The sequence below is a fragment of the Nyctibius grandis genome, chromosome Z (genome assembly GCF_013368605.1).
Source record: "Nyctibius grandis isolate bNycGra1 chromosome Z, bNycGra1.pri, whole genome shotgun sequence".
Classification (NCBI taxonomy): Eukaryota; Metazoa; Chordata; class Aves; order Nyctibiiformes; family Nyctibiidae; genus Nyctibius; species Nyctibius grandis.
In genome coordinates this window covers 17847581-17871491 of record NC_090695.1, presented here as the reverse complement: position 1 = coordinate 17871491, position 23911 = coordinate 17847581, and the positions used below count along the sequence as shown (strand labels likewise).

Here is a 23911-nt window from a genome sequence, read left to right as displayed (position 1 = left end):
GTATATGCATACAGCCCCCCACTCATCTGATCATCTGTATGAGTCGAGCTTTTCTGTACAAAATGGGACCATCTGGTTCAATATCCAGCATGTCTGGGCTGAAGTTTTGTATTTGGTTTAAGGAAAAACTTAGTTTCTGCAAAAGATAAAGCTGCAGGAAAACAAAATTAAATCTGCTTTCTTGTCAGCACTTGATGCACATACCTTGGACATGCAGGGTGAAAAATCCTTGGAAAGACCTCAGTAATGCCTGTCTTTCCCTGCTGTCATTAATTTTCTTTTTTTCCCCTAATGATTTAATTTTCCTGAGGAATAGGAAATTTCTTTGTTTAAATAACTGGCCTTTCACATCCGGAAATTAAGTCTAGACCCCTCAGAATAGTCTCTGGCTTCACAAAAAACCTAACAACTTTATGATGAAATAGAAAGATTTTGCTCAGCAGAAGTTTAGCTGAAGAAGACTTGATGTAGAATAAAATGTAATGCTGGAGAAAATGTTTCTATTTAGGGTCATGCCAAGTAATATGGATAAATGTTACTCTGAGAAGGCTTTGTTTTAATAAATGTTCTGAAAATCAATAAATTCAACGTGAATCAGGGTAAGGTAAAAGTTTTTTTTCTTTTATATAGAAGTGTTTAAAGTTTGGGCATGATTACTACTGACTCTTGGAAAAATTATGTTTGCAGCTTAATGTTTCAAAAAAAATTAATTTCTGAAATGTCTGAGTATTAACAACAATAGAGTAATGTATTTCTTTTTAAGTTATTTATCTTTCTTTAACTGTTGTCCTTATTTCTCTTTCAGATAATCCTAGGAGAGACTCTCAGTGTCTTTTATAATCATTTGCACTCAAATTCGTTTGTCAGAAATAACTACATAGCCACTATTTACAAAGCCATTGGGACCTTCATTTTTGGAGCAGCAGCTAGCCAGTCGTTGACAGACATTGCCAAGTACTCCATAGGTAGACTGCGTCCTCACTTCCTCGCTGTGTGCCAGCCCGACTGGACACGCATCAACTGCAGTCTAGGTTACATTGAGAACTTCTCTTGTCAAGGAGACAAAGCAAAAATCAATGAGGGAAGGTGAGTCTGACTAGCCTCGTATACTTGGTTCTAAGACCCGTTTCTTAACTTTGGGTGATGAGTTTGGTATTGCTACTGCATTTTTTTGTGCTTCTCCTAGAATAAATTTCTTGTAATGAATTTTAAACTTTGAGCCTTGTGTAGACACTGGGATTTTTTCCTAATTTGTGGAAACTTGTTTTGTTAATGTGCAGAAGAATGCTTAAATTATTGTGTATTCATTTCTGCTTTTTTTACAAAGTGTAGGTGACATTCAATTTTGATGGCTTCTGTTGATGTTTCTAAAATGTCTGTGCATCCCAATGAAGAGAAGAATTTGAAATCCGCCTTCAAAATTGTATGTGGAATACCAAGGAAAACAGTTAAGACATAGAATAAAAGCAAATAAAAACTGGATGTACCTATTTAAAAATATGGAGGACTGTTTAGAGAATCACTCTACTCAGTTTTCTCATTATTGGGGATTTCATTACCTTAAATACTTACCTGCCACTTCAATTGAAGTTAGATACCTGGGAAACAAAAATGAAACATCTGACACATTAGCGTTTTGTCACTGTGTTATAAAAAATAGTGAATGCTATTGGAAATGTTAAAGTATGTTCAGAATAATTTCTGGTATTAAGAGTTGCTTGAGCTCCCTGGAAGCTTAGCTTTAGAGAAACTCCTTGCCCTTCTTTTTCCAGAAGACCTATATACCATCTTCGTTAGAACTTTTCTGTGTGTGGTTTTTAAGTACATGTGTGTAGGTTTTGCACACTGTGCTCTGTGCTTGTTTGCTCTTCTAGCATGTGTCCTCTGTGGATCTTCCAGTAGAGTGCATGGTATTCCTCAGCAGCCACAGGAAAATGTTTCATATTGATTTGGTGGGGGACCAGGTCCAGCTCCAAGTCATGCACAGCAGCTGTTCAAAGGTGCCAGGAGCAGTTTGTATTTTGAATGGCTATTGGTAGTAAAGGAGCAAGTGCATGATTATAGGTATTATACCAGATAATCCTAAAATGAGTAGAGCTTTGTGCAGGTAGTAAGTAGACAAATTGGAGTTTGTTCTTTGAGAGATTAAAGTAGAGGAGTGTGCTTCATGTGCAGCTTGTTTTGTATTACTAACGCCCATAATTGTGCTTAAAATACTTTTATTTACTTATTCTAAGCTATTCTAGACACTGATTATTGGATGGACTTCCCTTGCCTGTGAGTAGCCCTGTAAAGTCAGAATATCCACTAGTAAGATATAACTTCTATCTCTGGTTTAGGAAATACGTGATGTACTTCTGAAGACTTGTAGTGGTCACTTTCTATATGACTGTCAGCTTCAGTTTGAAACAAAGCAGAGTAAACAAAGGAGGATTTTAATCAATTGTAGAAAACAAAGAGTTTCTAAACAGTGTATCTTGTCAGACTTTTAAATGTTACTGACTTTTCAAAGATCTGACTTGTAGTGGAACAACCTTGATAACTGAAATAAAGGAGATGCTGCCTCCCCCAAGATAACAAATTGTCTTGGTATCTTGTCAGCTTTGCAAATTATAGTGTGGTGAGTTAGGAGAAGTAATTGCCAGGAACTAAATCTTTAAAGTTTAAAAGAAGATAAAATGGTAACTTATAACACAAAAGGGGGGAAATACATATTTTGTTGTATATTACATTGTGGCAGGGGTAAAATGTTTTGACTTTTTTTCTTCAACTCGCTAAAAGTGGTATTTATTGTTATTATTCTGCTACTATGTGAGAAGATACTTGTCTAAGTTTCAAACAGAATGAGCCTTGAAAGAAAATTTCACATCCTCAGATGCTTTGTGAAACAGAATTGCGTGGCTTTCAGCATGTAATGATGGGGTCAAAACTCAACCTGGGCATAGCTCTGAGTTCAACTCATTTGAACTTCTGCATGAGTCTAAAAATGCTTCTCAAATGTAAAGAGAGAAAAGGAAAAAATTTGAGTTGAATGTAATGACTAAAATGGTCCTGAAATAAAATTTTCTGGTTTTTGGGGATGCTGAAAAACAGAGTTACCTTATCCTCAAACAAAGAAACAGATTTTTATTATATGAGAATAACATGGGGGAACAGTGGTGTAGTGATGACTTAACTTCAGTTCTGCCCTGTGCAACTAGTGCTTTGAAACCTCAGACTTCCATATTGGAAGCAAGATTTGTCTGTCATCTCTTAACTGATGAGCTGTTAGGTTTGCATTCCCAGCTACTGTTTTGTTCCCTCTTTCTGTTGTCCCTGTTGCTCCCTAGAAGATGACGTAAGAGGGCTCTCGTTTTTTTGGTCAAAGCTTGCCTTAAAGTGATGACTTCAGTGTGAGCTCACCTGTGGTGCTTCTGCTCTCAGCTGAGGATTTTCCATGCACAGTGAAGCTATAAACAAGAAGTAAGTTAGTGAGTGGTCAAAGAAGGGTAGATTAAAGTGGGACATTGTCCTGTACAGGTGGATGTCATGGATGCAGTGATCCAGTAAATCATTCTGGGTTTCTTATGGAAGTTGGGCCTTACATCTGAAAGGGTGCCTACATACCTTGCAGTTAATAAGCCACTAAGAGGAGGGAGTTTGATTGCAGCAAGTTGGAGGAGGTCAGTACACTCTCAATTTGTAACACAGAGGTGAATTTCTGGATCAGTTAGACAAAATTATTAGTGGCAAACTTATTACCATCTACCTTCATTTGCCTAAAATATTCAGGTAGAAATACCAAGAAAGAATGAAAACAGGACAATCAGTGTTGCATACAAAATCATACATTATGAATTGAACCTATTATTCCTGTGTAGCAGTAGAACTTGAGGTTGTTTTTGAATATTTTCAGAGATTCATGCTCAGTTATTCAGTCAAAAAGACAAATTAATCTTTGTTTACTATTTCTTAACTCATAGCAGGAAAACAATGCTTCCAGTGTAAAAATCCATTGTGTGCTTCCACTGTGCATGTTGTACTCTTCTGTTTTATTCTCCCCTCCCTTCTCATCCCTTCTCATCATTTTATACTTATCAAAAGTTTTGGTATGCAGTATCCCTAAGTATATCAGAGCTCTTGGTCTGAAATAGAGTAAGTGGGTGTGTGCTGAAGATATGAGTGTAAGATAGAAATCTCTACAGGATACTTTAGAAGTGGTACAGAAGTTAGGTAATGAACAATTGTTCCCATTTCCTCCTAGTAGTAAAACTGGAAGGTGAAACATTCGAAGTAGTTTCTTATTTTTATTTTTCCCCACATGAAGATTAAGAAGATGAAGTAAGCTGTTGAAGTCTTGCAGTGCTGGGATGTGTAAGTTTATAGGTGGGTTCAAAAAACTAATTGAACAAACTTCTAGAAGAATAAAACCAAGAAAACAACCTATTTTTCTGGAAGCCTGTAAGTTATGGTTGGAGTCTGAGAGTGTTTTGGGCAAGCATTGCTGCATACTTTATTCCAGTACTGTTTTGTGCAAATGTGATGTTTGCAGCTCTTTGCATGTGTCTACTATGTTATAACATGGGTCATGGGGGAAAGATAATCATTACTCTCTGATCATCAGTATACAGTAGTATTAAAGTACATGCTAAAATACATATATGCTTTATCATTAATATAAACCAATGGACTTATGCTTGGTTGTCTAAATTAATAAAGTGCCTGTGGGTTTTGGTTAGTTTCAGTAAGGTTTTACTTTCTAACCTGAGCTTGATAAGCTAATTCTTGCTGACTTAAGTATCTTGTTTGCTCTGTATCATGCTGAAAACAGAGTCCTCTTGAGTTTTCAATAGTTTATATTCGCCTTGACAACTTTTATAGTCTGTTTGCACTTTCAGTACTACTGGTGGTTAAGCCAAGCTGAGGATCACAGTCACAGTTGTGTGCTTAGTAAATCTCATTCATATTTGTTGAAAGATGCATGTAAGAGTTGGCATATGTTACTTGAAAGTATGTAGCACTTGTAGATCTCTAAAATATGCGTGGAAATCACTAGTTATATTAAAAATTGCTAGTTAAGTATTAGCATTAGAAACTGTACTTTTCTTCTGTGTCTCTTTGTAAGACAACCCTTTCTTCAGGCAGTCTTTGGCATTTAATTTAAGCTACGCACAGAAGCTTGGTATGAGCTACTTCACGGCAGTTTTCTGAGGGTGAATGACTTATACAGATCTGCATTCTCAAGCTTTTATGAAGGTGTTGCTAGGTTTGATGCCAGCTAGTTGTTGTGTGTAGAGCTTTGTAATGTTTCATTTAAATAAATATTAAGAGTAGTAACTCTGTAAAGGAGCTTGACCTGTGAAGGTGATTTTTCTTTTTGAGCATCAAAATAGCAAAGTTCTCCTTAAAGCATGTAACACAGTTGAGTAAGATACATATTTTTAAAATGTAGTTGAACTGTGCAGAAGGGTACAGAACTTCGTATCATGGAATTTCTTTACTGGGAGACAGTGGCTTGTTTTAGAAAAGTAAGTTTGATATACAAGCACAAGTTTTAGTATCTACGAATGAAGAGATCAAAGCCACTGTCACTGGTGCTAGCAATTAGCATGTCACTTTTAGTATACCAATGTCTACTTTAATGCTACTGGATTGCCTTTAAGGTACTTCCTTTAGCACCTATAAAGATAATGACTTGCCAAATGGCTGTTTCCTTTTTCAGATCAGCAAAGCACGGCTCAGTAAGATAGGTAGGTGTGCTAGGCTGTGACCCTGATCAAGTGGGGATGTGAGTGAGCAGTCTTTACTAATCTCTGATCTCTTTTGCAGCTCCTATTCTTGTTCAATTCCTCCTTCTCTGTTGGCTTGCTACTGCTTACCTTTGCCTGGCTTTGAGTTGGCTGTTAAGGTACCCAAATTCCTCAAAGAGGAGTAGGCGGGGAGGACACCAAAAGGACAGATGATGACTTCTCCATTCCTTGTTGCTAGCTAAGGCATACTTCCTAAACCTGTTCACTCTAGCCAGTCCAGATTGCTCGTGCATCCTGTTTGTTAGCTTTCTTGCATCTGAAAGAGTTACTAGAAACCACAGATATTCAGCAGCAGGAGCAGTGAACTAATATTTTACTGTTCCTCTGGTGACTGTACTTTGCTGTAGTTGCTGTTTGTCTGAAATGAGTTTGTAAACAGTGAAGCTTGAATGTCTAGTAGAGTAACAAAGTAAAACATCAAGAGCTTCTATTTTCCTCTAGTATGTGAATTGTGGGGTAAGTCTTCAACATTTTCAAAAAAGCCTTTGTTGTTAGTGTATCATCATAACACTTGATTGGTCTGGAAAATTTTTTTTAGGTTTCTGGCAGGGGAAAAAAGGCAACTCTAAAAGCTCCTATTTTAGTTACGCTTAGATGTATTGTACTTCAGGATTCAAGATGGTGATGGGGTACCTTCTAACTGTATCATTAGACTGTACTAATATATTGTGTGGCGATGTTACCTGGTTGATCCGAACTCACTTTGACAGTCAGGAGTTGCTAGTTCTACCTTGATTGCCTTTGTGTAGACAAGCATTGTAATCCCTAGGTAGCAGGCTCTGGAATCCAGGACACACGCTTGACCAGGTCAGCCTGAACCTGGAAAAGGTCAGTCTTAACTGTGTCTGTAAGCCTGGAGTGTCTTCTTAAGCAAAGAATGAGTATTTCTTATTGCTTGTAAGATCCAATCTCAAAGACAGTAAATGTGGTTTAAACAAAGGTTCGGTCAATATTTCTTTTTTTGAGGAGGATGGGAACTTAGTAATGGCAATAGGCTTTTCTGTCCTTATAAAAAGGAGAGAAAGTTTTATAAAATTCTTTCTACAATGAGGTAAAAACTAAAAAAAAAAAAAACCAAGCTAAAACCCCCAAGCCCACCCCCCCCCCCCCAAACACCCACAACTGAACAAAAACTCCCCCAAAACAATTACCAAGAACACCCACAAACCAAGCTTCTGGTATTGAAGAGTTGTGTGTAATTGAAAGAACATTTGAATGAGAGTCTTTTAATTCTCAAACAATGTAGCAGGTGCTATATACAGCTTACAGTATTTTTAGAACTTAATTTAGGATTGTGCTGTAACTCGTGCATATATATCGTGTTACAAACTTGGCAGCACAAACAGCACATTAAAGCCTTGTGTAAAGGTCAGGTATATTGAATCTGATACTATTTAAACTTAATTTCATCCACAAAACGTTAAGAATAAATGTTGTAGCATGAAGTATGCAGTATTATTACTCAATGTGTGCTGAATAATTTCATATGGACAATAATATACCAGGGTGGAAATAAATAAGTTCTAGTTACTGCTGATGCAAATAATGCCTCCCTAGAACTTCAGAACTTTAAAGCATGCTTCCTTAAATTTTCTGGTTTTAGAATCACTTCCTGCAGTAATAATGTAGGGAAGAAATAGGTTTTTAAGATCAGTACTCAATACAAAATGTGAAACACAACTGTTGCTAATGCTGTTTTGAATTTGTAACCTTTGAAAGCAAAAGGATTTTAATTAATGTGGTGTTCTCACATGTTCAGTGTACCTGATTTGCTTGTTGTGCCATAGTGGTCACGAAAGTCTCTGAAACAGAAACTAATTGGGACAAATTGATTTAGTGATAAGTTTTAAGAATCAATTCAGATACCTGGCAATTTGTTTTTTGGTTTTTGTTTGTTTGTTTATTTGTTTGTTTGGGTTTTTTTAATAGTTTTCACCATCATCTGCAGGTAACAGTCATCCTGAAATGCAGTATTAAAAATACAGATTTATGTTAATCCAAAACTATGAAGAATAACTTCATAACCTTTCTAAAATGTCACCAGAAAAAGTATTAAAGTGCTTCAGAAAATAAACATGCTGGATTCTCTTAAAAGCTAATGTTTTCTACCCGTTTACCTTAGAGATATCTTATAAAATTCTGAATGTTCTGAAATTTTCATTGAACCTTTTCTTACTGATGAATTGATTTCTTTCCTCCCACCCAGTATTGTTGATGTCCACGTCATCTCTTGAAGACTGTGGAGACCTTTTTACAATGTCTAGCAAGAACGGCTTAAATATGTGGCTGGATGCTTAGGAAGACTTTGTGTATATACAGGAGGGAACTCAAGAAGTCATCTAGTCCAGCCTCCAGTTTAAAGCAGAAGTAACTGTAGAGTTTTGACTAATCCCTGTGCATCCCTATTCATTCAAGAGCTCTGGAGGTAGAAATTCCACAGCCTGTTGGGAAGATTATTCCTTCAGTACTTCTTGCCCTTTTTCTAACCATCAGGAGGACCGCTTGCCTCTCCTTATCATGGCTTCTTAAATGTCTAAACAGCCTCATCATGGCATCATCTACCTTCTTCAGCACTATTGGATGCAAGCCATCCATTCTCATGGATTTGCAAGTTCAGCTTTAAGTAATCATGGTTAGACCTTCCTTGACTAGATAGTACCTTTCTCCTCTAAACTTTACTCCTAGGCATGAAGACCTGGAAGGCTGAAAAGATCTTGTTGGAAAAGACTTCAAAACTTGAGCCAAAGAAGGTATCAAGTACCTTGAGCTTTTCTATTCCCTTTGTCACAGCATAGCTCACCCTGTGCAGTGGTGGGCCTGTGTTACACTGTTGTGGTTTGACCTGGCAGGCAGCTAAATACCATGCAGCTGCTCACTCACTCTCCCCTCGTCCCCTGGGGAATGGGTGATTGAATCGGAAAGATAAAGGGACTCGTTGGTTAAGATAAAAACAATTTAATAATTGAAATAAAATATAATAATAATGATAATAATAGAATATACAAACAAGTGATGCACAGTGCAACTGCTCACCACCTGCTGACCAATGCCCATTCCATCCCTGGCTAGTGGTCCTAGAGGAGAGAAACCCTGAAACCACAATCCAGGAAGAGAGAGAGCAAGACTTCCCTGCCAACTCTCATCTATGTACTGAGCATGACATTGCATGATATGGAATATTACATTGGCCAGTTTAGATCTGTTGCTCTGGCTGTGCTCCCTCCCAGCTGCTTGTGCACCTGCAGCCTAGCAAAGCATGGGAAGTTGAAAAGTCCTTGATTTTTTAGCAACAATTAAAAACATCAGTAGATTGTCAACATTCTCATACCAAAATCCCATACTAAATCCAAACCACAATGCTATTGTAGCTACTAAGCAGAAAATTAGCTTTATCTCAGCTGAAACCAGGACGTATCCTTGTCTTTGTTTTGCTGCTGACCTACCAGTTGAACACCTTCACATTGCCCTTTGTACCCCTCACTAGCTCCAGCTGTGGCCTTCCTAATTTCCTTCTCTGCGTGCTTGGGTGATGCTTCAGTACTTGTCCTTGGTAGGCAGTCTATTTCTACCTCTCATGATTTTTTTTTTTTTTTTTTTTTTTGGTATCTAAACTGAGTCAGATGTTGCTCACTGAATCAAGATGGCCTCTTGTTATTCCTGTTTGTTTTCTTTCACAAGGGGATGGAATATCTGTGTTCCGAGGAGGTTGTCCCTGAAATCCTCAGTAACCATCTCGTGGTTACTGCAACCAAGGCTGTTGCTGACATGTCCGACTAGTTCATCTTTGCTCCTGAGTAACAGATTAGCAGAGAGCACTTTTCCTGTTAGGCCTGTCCAACAGGGTCAAAGCAAGCTGTTGAATTGCTTGCACCCAGCCATGCTGCCCTTCCAGCAGATTTTGAGGCAGCTGAATTTCCCTGGGAGAATCCTTTCTGGATATGAGATGCCTGAGTTCCCATTTTAATCTGTACTTTAGTGTTTGAGATGCCCTGTCTAACTAGTGGATTCTAACATACCCTGGGGTTGTCGCCCCGTCTCTTTTGTGTACAACCATGGCTTACTAAGCCTGAATGGAAGACTTAGCTATTCTTTGTATTCTTCAGCATTAAGCAAGACTTGAACCCTGGCCTCCAAACATCTAAGTGAGCTTCTTCCTTGCTGAGCTTCTCTAATGACTTTGCATTTCTTTTTTTATGCATCTCCAGCTGAACCTTATGGTGAGTTAAAAGGAGCAGGGTCAACATGGTTTAGTTTCTTGAACCCTTCAATTCACTAACTTTTACTCTGGAGCTTATTTATTGAGCTCTTATTTAAAGTGCAGATTTGGAGGTGTTCCAGTCTTCCTGTCTCTTAAAACATCTATCATTGAGGTATTGCTGGCTTGTTTCTGTTCTTCTGTTGAGACAGATATGAGGGCTTTTCATGTTGTTCGTATATAAGATCTGCTCCACACTGGATTTCATAAATGCCAGATGTGTCCCTTTGAGATGGCATTTTATTGTCCTTTTAGACTGTAACTGAAAAATCTGGATTGAATTTCAAATCTGGGTAATTGCTGGGTCCAGCTTTTGTTTTTCTTTTTTCAAAAAAAATATAATAAAATTTAGCAGTCTTCATGAATGCAGTTCAAAACTTACTTTCTCATTTTTGAAACTGAAATATTGCCACTAGTTCCATAACAAAGTGGTTTCAGTGTTGTACAAGGAGACAGTTCAGGCTTCTACTCCTGAAAGTGGAAGAGGCAGTATTCATATTAGAGCAAAATATGTATATAGCAAACATCTCACCCCCCACTTTTATCATGCTCTTTAAAATGGAGAAAGCAGAGGTATTACACACATGTAGCAAAGTTCTATAATCTTCAGGTAAACCAAGCAGCCTTTCTAGTTCTAGGGATGTAAAGTGCTTAATTATCATGCTGCTGCTATGAGAGACAAAGCAGTTGCGGATGGGAAGACGTAAGCATAACATGTTCTTCCTTGATTATCGCACTGCAAAGTTAGGATTCGAAAGTAAGGGTTCAGATCTTTCCAGAAAAGGATGTGAGAACATAAGTCTAAACAGTCTTTTGACAGATTAGCCCTTTAAGCAAACAATTTTAGGTACGATAGTAGGTTTCTAACTAACCAAGTGAGAGTGTGTGTGTGTATTATGCGTGTGCATATATACAATGTCTTGCATAACCTCTGTTTCTGAGCAAATAGAAGGTGGTGCAGGTGATAACCACTGTCAGTACTCATTTACATGTACTTAAAAGTGGTTGCCTTAATTCTCTTCTATATTATACATTAAAAGGAATTTGCTGTTGAAACTCTCTGTAGCTGAAGCTTGCGTCATATTGTAAATCAGTTCTGAGGATGTGCTTTAATTTTTCAGAGCTTTAGAATCAAATTAGAACAAATCATTTTTTATTAATTGTTCCCGAAGTCCATGTTCTCCCATAACAGGACAGCTGAATATAAAGTAGGAGGAACAGAGCAGTGGTATGGATATTCAGAAGATGAACGGGATGCCAGTTATGTTCATTTAGGCTGCTAATGCACTCCTCTTGTAGTCATGCTAAATTTGGTTGCAATGTGCAATACAGTTTGCTAATTTATCCTATTGCTTTAACACTGGTGAAACTAATTCCCATCAGCCCACATTCTTGTACAGTGTGAAGTATTATTTTTTTTTCCCATGTGTAATAGTCCTGGGTGTGTGCTAAAGGGCTTTTAATCTACCTGCTCAGGCTTTGTGAGTCTACTACAAATTTTTCTTGGATGCAGTGTTTATTGCGTTTTAGCTGAGCAGTGCAGGTTTGTCACAATAATGCAATCACTGATTTCTAAGTTGTGTGTGTTTTTTTTTTTTTTTGTTAGATATAACTTTTTAGCTTTTTTACTGAGTATGGATGTTGGGGTGGGACCTGGAAGTTCAGAGTTTTGGGTTTGGAGGAACGTTGAAAACCTGGTGACTAAGGAGATCCAAGAAGCTGTCCTTTCTGGCTTATTCGTGTTTCTATGATGAACCATTATTCTGCATTAAAATAACTTGTGTGAAATGTTCCAATATTTTGTTTTTAAACTTCTTAAAGCTTTGTCAAAAATCAAACTGTACTTAATTATTCAAGCATAACTAAACAGATTACTTATCTAATCTCGCAGTTTCTAACAGCATGATGAATCAGAAATTTCTATAAAGCTGCTACAGGCTTATTAACTACATGGTTGCTAGGGGCATATTGGTATGTTGTGCAGAGCATTCTGATTATTTCTGTTATGGAGCTTTTAACCTGTGAAGTGCTCTACAGTACTGAAACTTACATGTTGAGGAATTTTCATCAGAGGCTTATCTAGTAGTTTTCACTTCTGAAAAGGGAAATGCAAAAGAAAATCTCAAGGAGCTGTACTGGGTTTGCATGGTGAAATTTTGGTAGTGGCAGGGCTACAGGGGTGCCTTCTGGTGAGAAGCTGCTAGAAGCTTGCCCTATGTCTGATAGAGCCAATGCCAGCTGGCTCCAAGAGGGACCTGCTGCTGGCCAAGGCTGAGGCCATCAGCAACAGTGGTAGCACCTCTGGGATAATGTATTCAAGAAGGGGGGGGGAAAGAAAAGACCTCTGCAACAGCAGCTGAAGTAAGGAGTGAGAATATGTGAGAGAAACAGTTCTGTAGACACCAAGGTCGGTGGAGAAGGAGGGAGAGGAGGTGTTCCAGGTGCCAGAGCAGAGATTCCCCTGCAGACCATGGTGAAGACCATGGTGAGGCAGGCTGTCACCCTGCAGCCTATGGAAGTCCACAGTGGAGCAGATATACACCTGCAGCCCATGGAAGACCCCATGCTGGAAGCATGTGGATGCCTGAAGGAGGCTGTGACCCCATGGGAAGCCTGCGCTGGAGCAGGCTCCTGGCAGGACCTGTGGCCCTGTGGAGAGAAGATCATGGTGGAGCAGGTTTGCTGGCAGGACTTGCGATCGTGCGGGGAACCCATGCTGGAGCCATGTGTTCCTGAAAGACTGCGCCCCGTGAAAGGGACCCACGCTGGAGCAGTTCATGAAGAACTGCAGGCCATGGGAAGGACTCACGTTGGAGAACTGTCTCCTGTTTCCCCCACACTGGAGCAGTTAGTAAAGAACTGTAGCCTGTGGGAAAGACTCATGTTGGAGAAGTTTGTGGAGGACTGTCTCCTGTGGGAGAGACCCCACACTGGAGCAGGGGAAGAGTGTGAGGAGTCCTCCCCCTGAGGAGGAAGAAGCGGCAGAGACAATGTGTGAACTGACCGCAACCCCCATTCCCTGTGCCCCTGTGCCGCTGGCAGGAGGAGGTAGAGAAAATGGGGAGTGAAGTTGAGCTTGGGAAGAAGTGGGGGGTGGGGGGTGGGAAGGTGTTTTAAGATTTGGTTTTATTTCTCACTATCCTACTCTGATTTGGTTGGTAATAAATTAAGCTAATTTCCCCAAGTCAAGTCTGTGTTGCCTGTGACAGTAATGGGTGAGTGATCTCTCCCTGTCCTTATCTTGACTCATGAGCCTTTTGTTATATTTTTCCTCCTCTGTCCAGCTGAGGAGGGCAACGATAGAGGGGCTTGGTGGGCACCTGGCGTCCAGCCCACCACAGGAGCTTGGATACCAAAGCAGTTAAAAGGGATGAATGGAAGGTCACATATGTGTACTATTATTCAGATGGTGCAACTTTTTCCTTAAACACTGCTTCTCACTTTTCTGTCATTACTGTTATTCAAGATGTAACATGGCTGACTTGGGAACACTTCCAGTCCTAATGAAATTATTCACCACTTCTGAGAACTGGAACTCAGTCAGGGCACCTACACTTAATTTTACATGGAAAGAAAAAGCTGAAATATGGTAGTGAATAAGAGTCTTTAAATATTTAAACTTTAGAAGCTTCTGGGCTACAGTGGATGATAAAATGGGGCTGTACTTGACCTGGAAGCAAAAAGAGCTGCCTTTGCAATAGAAATTAACTGGCAGCAGGGAGAATCAAATCTGAAAGGTGAACATGCTGTAACCAATTGAGATGCAGTTCTGCAATCTGGCGCACGTTTCTGGTCTTACATCTTCTTTGCCCTAATGTGAATTGGCCCTTCTCAGTGGTGATGGATACCATTCTTTTTCATAACTGAAAATAAAGCTCTTAACCCTTTTATGGTTTTCAGAAAAAGCTGTGCTTGCAGTCTGTCTGCTATTTCAGTAGCTTATCATGCTTCAGTTCATTAGAAATCAAAATTTGTAACTTGTGTTCAGCACACCCTGAAAATTATTTGGAAGCTAGCTATGGCTAGTCAATCAGGTAGACGCATCTTCTCATTCTTGGCAGAATTTCACTGATTAGCAAAGCTTATGTCCAAGTTAATAGAACGGAAAAGTCTCTTAAGATAAAATTTTGGACATGTGTATAACTGTATTGCTCAAACAGTACCGTAGGAACTGAAACGCTGATGGTTCTCCTGCTGCCTCCTTTCCCTTTTTCCCCTTCAATGACTACAAAAATCTGTTGGGGGAAGGATTCTGCACACTTGCCAAGTGCTTCATGCCCAAAGTGGTTTCTTAAAGAGGGAACAGCAATCAAATCCGTGATTTAACAGGGATTATCTTTTTTGTTCTCATTCCGTTTTGTGTAAAATGATAACGCTCCTGTGAGTCTGAACAGTATTATGTGGATAACTTGTGCAGACATGGTTAATGGAACAGAAACCTGTAATCTGATGCATGTGAGGGCAAACTATTAGTCTTTAGAACTGTTGGTTTGAGTCCCCTTTGCTGCTATTTTCACTTTTACTCTTTCCTGAGAGGGGATTACTAGGAAAGAGAAGTAGACAAAGTCCTGATTTTTTTTTTTTTTTGGAGAAGGCTAACTAGAAATGTAGCAGACAGTTAAATTTTCCATTTGTGTTTTGAGTTAAATTGAGTGACAAAGTCAAAACTGACAAAAGATAACTTGCTTTGTAGTGGTTTTGCAGTGTGCACTTGGAATGCCATCGCAGCATGCCAGTTGTTGAACTTTGTAATATCGAGAGCTCAGAACATACATGTTGTGTGTTGTATGAATGCCAGGAGTTGGTAACTTCTTGCTCCCTAGATAAAACTGTGGAATATGTATTTGGAAGTTCAAGATGCAGGTTAACTGCTGCTCATTTGAAAAAGGAAAAAATAGTAGCGGATGAGATTTTTCCTTACTGGTTATCTTGCAGTGAAGTTTATTCCCCCAGTAGATGTGGGTACAAACTGCTGCTGACAGATGCAGGATAGCTAGCTAACTAGTCATTGTACAATTAGATTGTTCCATCAGTGTGTAATATTTCTGTTTAAATAAAATTTACATGATATCTGCATATTTATATTGTGATCTATTTCTTCAATTCCCAGAGAGGAGGAAAAAGAAATCCCAACAAATTATGCCAGCAGAAGTTTTTAATAACAAACTTCAAAATCTGATCACCCTAGCAGTGAAGACAAGCCTTGTAGTACAGATAACTGGGTAAAACCACTTCATGTTGATCCTGAGCTTAGGAAAAGCTTACCTTATGCCCCTGTTTCTTGCACTGTCTTCAGGGCTTGTTTCAAAAGGGTGGTGGTGGGGAAGATGGTTAGAAATTAGAAGATGACTGCCTGTTTCTTCCTAGAACCTGCTAGACCTCTTTCATGTCAGTAGGATAAGCAGGAAACTTCCATTTGTGTAAGATAAGCATAAGGTAAGATAGCCTGTAGAACGAAAAATGTGTAACTGCCTGCAAAAAAAAATGGGCATAGTCTAATGTGTATTAAGTGTCAGCATTGGCAAAGTTTTCTCACTGTCTACCACTACTTATAATAATAATAATGAAAGGAAACAATATGATCCTATTAGTCTTAACACAGGAAGAGCAGGTAAGTCTTGATATGTTGAATTACCCTCATATTTACTTTCTTCCTCTGCCTGCCAGAAGTTTCAAATATAGGTCCAGGCAAGCAAGCTAGATGTTGGCAATATGACCTAGGACTTGCACGCATTTTTGTATTTGCAGAGGAATCCCTTTCAAATGTATGCCTTTACGTTTTCAATATAATACGGAAGTTTTCTTCCACTTCAAAATTTCTGTGTGTATATCTCTCCTACTCTTGTATGTACTGATCAGTAAAAAGTGTGGTTAGCAAATGCATTTCCCGTTTATTCTCATTTGCTTAACACTTTATAGCAATGCATTTTAAACTTATAAAACAAATATTCTGATTATAGGTGTTGACATTTGTTGTTATTAAAACTCAAGACCTCCACAAAGAAGCAGCATACAGTAGGGACAAGAGAACATAGAAGCTGAAAACAAGCATATTTTTTTTTTCCAATTCTGACTAAAATGAACAACACTTTTTTTTTTCCCTAAGAAGTCCTAGAAATTAAAAGCTAGTTGCTCAGAAGGTATTCTTTTATGATATGTGAGAAATATAGTGAAATGACCCTAAGTTTGTTTATACCTATATATACACACATGCACATGTGCATACACACACAAACACAGAGACTCCCAAATATATATTCACATGGTGCCAAGAACCTAGAATAATTAAAAAGCAAGGCAATACAAAATTCAAGCTGTTTGCTTTGCCTTGCCTATTTCCATTATGCATGGTAAATATTGCAGATCATATGGTCTGTAAAATCGCATGCTGTTTGGGGACTCCTTCAGAGTTTTTCCACAACAGGGGATTGTAAGGATAGATGCAGTAGCAACTCTGAGTTTTCCAGACTTCTTTTTATTTAGTTGGAGTATTCATGACATCTGAATTTATTTTTTGCAGGTGGAGCTCCTTTACTTACTGTGTTTTCTGATTTAAAAAAACCCACACAAACCCAAAATATTTTGAGGGAGGGCAGCATGTGGGGGTTTTTAGGTTTTTCTTTTGGGATGTTTGAGTTCTGAAGGAAGTAGAAAGCACCAGTGAAGAAGCTGTGGCTGCCCCCTCCCTGGGCAATGTTCAAGGCCAGGTTGGATGGGGCTTTAAGCAACCTGGTCTAGTGGAAGGTGTCCCTGCCCATGGCAGGGGGTTGGAACTAGATGATCTTTAAGGTCCCTTCCGACCGAAACCATTCTATGACTCTATGATTCTATTCTAATTCAAGTAGAGCTGAGTGGATCTACCCCTCACCCCAAATATGATTAGGGAATTGTGCAAGACAGTTGCAATTAGTAAGTCTCGTGTCGAAACACCTCTGTCAATAAAATTGTCCAGATGAGGGTTACTGAATTGGAAAGATCCTAGCAGCTTTTTCCTTTCTGTAAGTGTAAGGCTTTGTACTTAAGTGTGGGTTTAATGACCGGCAGAGAAGGAAGAAAGTGGAGAAACTGGGAATATTGTCTTTTGAAAATGTGTTTCTGAACAGTTGCTGATATTGTTAAATAGATGAACTGCTTGCGCATTTACTTAAACATTTCTTTGCAATAATCGCAGAAGTGCTTAATTTCAGAGTCCTCAATCCTTTCAGCCTCCAGCGATCCTGAAAGTTGTACTCGTGTGAGTCTAGCGCTTGAGAAGAGAGTGAGTGCTGTGAAAACATACTGATTGCTGAATGCAGAGAAAATTGACTTTGAAGAATATAGTCCTGTGCTTAAGCTGAAGCACCAGCACTTTATTAAACCATGTCCTCATGGCACTGAAATTCTAGAATATTTCCCTGACAAGCATGTGGAGCTCTCTGGCTTACTTGACACAGACGTGCTGAGCTGCAGCTCTCTCTGGCACTTGTTCTCCAGATCAACAGAATGGGTAACACGAATGTCAGTGGAAGCTTTGAGTCAGACTTGGGGAATCCAGAGAACCTGAGGACAGAAAGGACTTGCTGGCTAATCCAGTGGGTACTTTTATTTGCTTTGATGTGGGAGTGTACATAATATTTTGCTGGGCCTCCTGTTTTTCTCTAAGGGATTATTCCATAATGCAATAGTTATATCGGGAAGATTCCCTTATCATTCAGCCTCTGCCAGGTTTATTGTGGCACCACAAGATATGCTTTCTTCTGGTTTATCCCTTTCTACAGTCATTTCTCACCATTTAATGCTTCACTGTGTCATATGTATTTAGCTATTTCCTAGTCTTGTGTTTCACTAAGGCTGTTCATTTCCCTGTCAGACTCCAGACTCCTGTGTAAGTGAATAAGTGATTCACTTATGAAATACTGCCAAGCAGAACTTACTACTTAAGACATGCTCTTTCTTGCAAGTGACAGTGTAAGGGAAATGATCCTTTTATTTGCTGTGTGTTATGTTCCAGTTTTCTACTAATTGAAGAAATGGTACCTTCTATCGGGCAGGCTCTGCTCCCTGGGCTAAGTTGCCTTTGTGCATGGAAAGGAATAGAGCACGACGAAATGATTGTCAGGGTCACATCCTGCAAGGCAATCTGGTTTAGACTTGCTTATCTGGGATTAGAAACCCTGGTTAAAAGTACTGAGTGGTTCAATTCAATTATTTCTTATGGAAATTGTTTGTACTCTGATTATTTTTCCAGGTCATCTCTAAAAATGCAGACTTAAAATAACAAACTATAGTGATTAATTGTAATCAGTCTTATGGCAACCTTGCTAAGACAGTATAGCGTCTTTACTTTTGTCTTTATCATAAACCATGTGAAATTTGTGTCAAAACTTAAGTTTCAGGAAAGCTAAACAACCCTTAAATTGCCTTGTTTTAAAACCTTTTTGAGATGTCCATCTGTACTGTATACATTGGGAAGTAAGAGTATGCTTTAGACCTCAACTGAGACCTGAAACTGGTTTCATGTTACTACTTCAGGCATTCTTCTAACTTGGTAGTAATATATTGGCCAAGTGGAAATAATTAAAGCTTATGCTTTTCCCTGTTAAAATGAAGCCTTGTTCCTCACATCAGAAGTGATCTGTGAGGTAGGTATTGATGGAGTAAAAGGCATGGATCTCTGCAAAGCTGTTCGTTTGATGTTAGACTGCCATTTTGGAAAGAATCAAAACGACTTTGCACTTACCAACTGTATTTCATGACACTACAGTTTCACTGGATACTGTTCTGATTTTCATTTGAAAAAGATGTCCTGAAATCTGATGTGCAAATTCCTACTGGGATAATTTAGCCTTTCCTTCATTAGAGAAAGGTAGGCGTTTTGCGAGTTGTCTGTACCATTTTATTTATAAATGTATTTTCTTCTAATACTTATGCATTCTTGGGACTAGTAAATATGGTTGGTTTTTTTAATTAAAAATGTATTTATTTTTGAAATGCTTGGCTCATGGCAAGCCAGCACTTGCAGTATGACCACAAAGAGGCCTGGACTGTGCAGCCATTTGGCTGGTTTGATAGGCAGGATGTTTGTTCTCCTGGCTTTGGGAAGATATTGTGTGCTGAGGAATCGTTGGGAAACTTTTCCATTGTCAAACTTAGTGTTTGAAAGGGTTTTAAGATTTTTTTTTTTATATGTCTGTTTTTTAAAGAAGTCTAAAGGCAGCAGTATTGCCAAAGAAATTTCACTGGGATTGCATAATGTACAAGTTGGATCAATACTTTGTCCCAGTTGTATTTCTGGCAATACTTCATGTGCTAAGCACATTTTCAATCATGTACAGCATACTTATCTATGCCTGATGAGAATGCATTCAAATTTTGTAATCTTCAACGTGGAACAAGGCGTTCTTAATGTTACATTGGGCTAATACATTTCTAAAACCAAGAATGCCAGTAGTCAACACCATCTTTAAAATGGTATAGGAATTCCAAAATAAACTAAAAGAATTGTATTTATTCCTTCTCTCACTTACTAGCTTTCTGAATTCCTTCAGTTGGCAGCAGGTTGCCTTCAGGAATTGTAGGAAACGTCTTCTTATGGACAACTGGAATAGCCTCAAAGTCAGTGGATAAAATACTGGCATATGAGCCAGGAATTCCTTATTCTGTATCTTCTGTTCTGTAGAATATTATGCTTTGCTTTCGTGGCTCAGATGACATGTTTGTCTGAAAGACAGAGCCATTCAAAATGCTTATGGTATTGGCTTTCATAGTGGACTCTTGCTGAGAGATTTTAACTAGTGAAGAGTTAGTGTACTAAAGTGTCTCCTTCTCTGGAGATTTTCAAGATCCATCTGGGATGTGTTCCTGTGTAACCTGCCCTAGATTGGCCCTACTCTGGCAGGGGGGTTGGACTCGATCTCCAGAGGTCCCTTCCAACCCCTAACATTCTATGATTCTATGATTCTATGTCTAGCTAAAATGTAATCTTAATGTTTTTGAATTTTAAACAAGATAACACATTACCAATACAGTTTTTCTATTTAAGAAATGAATTTTAAAATACCTGCAGGGGTGTATATATATTCACACACACAAACACACAAGTCATCTTATTGTTTTCAAGATTGCTTATTTAGTACCTCTGAAACTGAAAGCTATTGGTGGTGCTTTGAATCAACTGTATAAACCAAGAACTCCAAATCCTATGGAGGAAACTTATGTGGATTTTTTCTGATATCTGATGCAGTTTCATAATGTTATACATGCAAAGTAGTGCAGGAAGCTTTGCAGTTTCACTTGTGCACGATATTGTTTTATTGTCGTCTTTGTGGTATTTGAGTAGTGAACGTTTAACCCAATTATCTTGCTGCACATCAGAGCTGCCTTCATTACCCTCATTCCGAAGAGTAGAAATGTTTCCCTTGAGCAGGAATTTCCCTGGCCTCAGGCTCTCTGCCTGGTGGAGGCACCAAAACAGGGACCTGATGGACATGATGGAGGGCAGTCTGGAGAGCTATGAAACTTTTCATTAAGTTGGCCTTGTTTGTGTATGTCAAACTCTTAAGCAAGGAGTGCTGTGTTACATAGCTAAATTGCCCAGAAGCCTGGCAGAGACCTGGCTGGTGGAGCAGCACCGTTACAAGCCTCTGTGCATAAAACAGAAAGAACTGTTTAAGTACAGTTTCTTTCATTTCTCCGCTTAAGACTGAATTAGAAATGTCTTTCTATTTTGCCCTCTCCTCTTTACGAAGAGGTGGGTGGGATGTGTTTTACAGCTGTGATACCCAGCTCCTTGCAGAAATCACCTGTGCAGGGGAGGACCTTGCTGAAGGCATCCTGGACTGTCAGCATCAACTGTTGAGTCCCTTCAGTCTAGACCTTCTAGAAGCCTTTACGAGTTGAAGGCAATGTTGACACTTTTTAAGTGAGATAGCCGAGTATGAAGCTATTTCTACAAATATTAGATGAGTATCATTCTTTGTGTTTGGCTGGCTAATGAATGAACTGCCTTCCTGCCTTTCTCCCTACCCTTCAATGATAGATGATCGTGGTCTGTGTGAACCAGTACATTTAACAAAGGTATGCATATGTACATGTGGTGTAATCATCTAGATATGAGTTGTTAACTACTGCCTCTTGATGGTGACCAAATGCAACTAATTAGTTTGGGGTGATTAATGTATCATTTGTTCTCATACACATACTGTGGCTATCAGATAAGTAATTATTAAAATTGATAATATTTACAGTATTCTGGTATTTTTTTATCAAGAAGATGAAACAAATATACTGCTTTAAAGGACACTTGATTTCTAGCTTTGAGGATGTGTTCACTTGCTGTTTGAACTTCAGTCAAAGGGCTGATAGTTACTACCTGATGTGGAGATGAACTTAATGCTGGAAGAGGATAGCTGCTGAGTAGTAAAGTCTGTGCTGTTTATCAAAAGCTGTTGTTGGACATGTGTGATGGCTGTTGTGCCTAGATAGCCTTCTTGAAGAAAAAGCATGGAGATGTTTGCATTTTACCAGCTCACTTGTGTAAGATAAATTAGTATCACTGTAGACTGAGTGTTGTAAAAGAAAAATAATGAGATATCTGCTCTCTTCTCTTCCAGACTATCATTTTACTCTGGCCATTCTTCGTTCTCCATGTACTGCATGCTCTTCGTAGCAGTAAGTATGCTCTTTCCATCTAAATGGCAACAAGAAGTCTGTTAGTTACCTAGTACAAAAATTAAAATATTTACTTGGCTGCTTTGTGCAGGGGACACTGCTTTTGTAGGATGCTTGTCTGAGATAATTCAAGGTTTCTCAGTAGGAGTAAGGCAATGCCACTGATACTGGAACAAGAAGTAGAATTATGTTCAATATGCCTTAAAATACTTAATGTGATAGTTGGCTTCTGTGTCTTGTCTAAAATGAACCTGGTGACAAGTAGGTTTGGAAAATATTCTGCTACTTAAATGTAGTTATATGGAAAGTATTGCAAGCCATATAAAAATATATGATATATGTCTGACTTAATGAAACATGCAAAGCATATTTTAAAAAAACCCAAAAACCCTAAACATAAACCCTGTTCAAATGTGGGTGGGCCTATAAGCACAAAACAGCAGATCAACTTGAATTTTTAAATTCCTTTTAATTTTCTCCTATCTTTTAGGGGCAGGGAGGGAGAGTGAGGGAAGTAAAGGGATGGATCTTTCTGTGGAAGTAAATACTAATGACAAGATCAATTCACTAATACTTAGTTGGAGCCTAATATATTTCAGTTCATTTTGTTCCAAGTCAGCTAGGGCAAATTATCTTCATTCCTGGAATAAGCTTTGTGGCACTGAAAAATTTGGTTGTTCTCCCCCTGCTAATTTGTAACACAAAAGGTATTAAACAACTTTGTGCAATTTTGTTGTTAGTGTAGTTGCAAAATTAAGCTCTAGTCCTAGATGTAAATTGCTAACGTAATACATACATGCCAGGATCTTCACAGAGCTCAGATTCAATTTGCCTTCTCATCTTGATTGTGTTTTTAATTTTTTTATGCTGTCTCTTGGCAATAGTACAACATCCACAGTGAGTGATCAGATTACTCAAACTAAACTAGAACCCCTATAGCCACATGCAGAAAGGGGTGGCTTTTCAGTATGACGTAGGTCTTTTTTAACTTTATTTTAAAATAAAGCTTTTTCAGAAGCTCAGTGTTCGGTTTGGATCTATCATTGCAGTTTGTTTATGGCTAAACCTCTCCTCTCTCTTACCTGTCTTATCTAATGTAAATACAAAGGGTTCATGAAAGTATTATGTCCTGGGTTTGAATAGAATATAAGTGCAACTCCTTGTCAGCTGTTTAAAAAAAAAAAGTATCTTTTACTTGCTCAGTATGACTGGCAATCTCCAAAATTATTTAGGTCCACTTGTGATATGATTCCAAAACCATTATTTCCATAGTACACATTGAGCAATTACTGCTGTTTAGCAACCTAACACTGATTGGCTCCAATTGGGTTCAGCCAAACCCTTCTGATCCAGCTTCTCCGTGCATGGTTTTGCTGAGCAACATGATAATGTGATACTGCCACCTCTCAGAAGCACAAACTTAAGAGACAAGAAAAAACTTGCTAGGTGTGTGGCAATGTCTATGGTTTATAATTTACACTGATTGGGTTACAGTCATTTGACAGGGATCTGAATCCGTCTGAACTTTTACCTCTGTCACATGTATGTGTAAGGAGAGTCCTGCTTGATGCAGCCTTGGGAAAGGGTGGTGGTCAGGAGGACTTCTCGGCTGGTATAGGCTGAGAGCAAAGAGTTGCTACTTTCAAACCTTGCATCTGTTAACTAAAACTTGTGTGTGCCTCAGCTGCCTGTCCCCTTCCGCCCTCCTGCTCACTGTAGTACTGAAGCCATCTTTAGTTGAATACAATATAATAAAAGATATGCTGAACAGCTTGGACTTCAAACCTTGTTTGTTTATCCTACTAGGGTTTGAAAAAACACAGCCTGTGGCAAGAAAGTCAAGAATTCTATATTTTGAAGATATTAACTTCATGTGGGTTGAATGATGCTTTCTTGTAGTTGCCTGAGACATGATGTTTTGAATCCATGCAAAGGAGCTTGTGTGGAGAGTTCCTGAACAGGCAACTGTGAACCTTACCTATCTTGATGCTTTGTGTGTATGTGTGACCTTCACTTTTAGCAACCTTCTTGCATGGGGGAGAGGTGGGACAGTGGAAGTCAAATCCGTCCTCTGCATGCCACTTTTAAATGCCGTAAATCCAGGGCTTGTGTTAGTCCTGGTTCAGCAATGAAATAAAACTTGCTGTGGCTCAGCATGCTGCTACAGAAACTGTTCTTGTGTTCATTCAAGACAACATGGTTTTACTTAGCTCCCTTA

The 23911-nt window shown here is 38.8% G+C and overlaps 1 protein-coding gene across 2 annotated transcripts in view; it reads left to right on the top strand.

Annotated features, from left to right (window-relative positions):
* PLPP1 (phospholipid phosphatase 1) overlaps nt 1–23911 on the top strand; it is a 71767-nt gene that overhangs the window by 32401 nt on the left and 15455 nt on the right. For both annotated transcript variants that reach the window (XM_068422110.1, XM_068422109.1), the window contains exons 3-4: nt 806–1086; nt 21636–21693. In XM_068422110.1, the coding sequence (XP_068278211.1) occupies nt 806–1086; nt 21636–21693 (339 nt within the window). The remainder of the gene's footprint in view (nt 1–805; nt 1087–21635; nt 21694–23911) is intronic.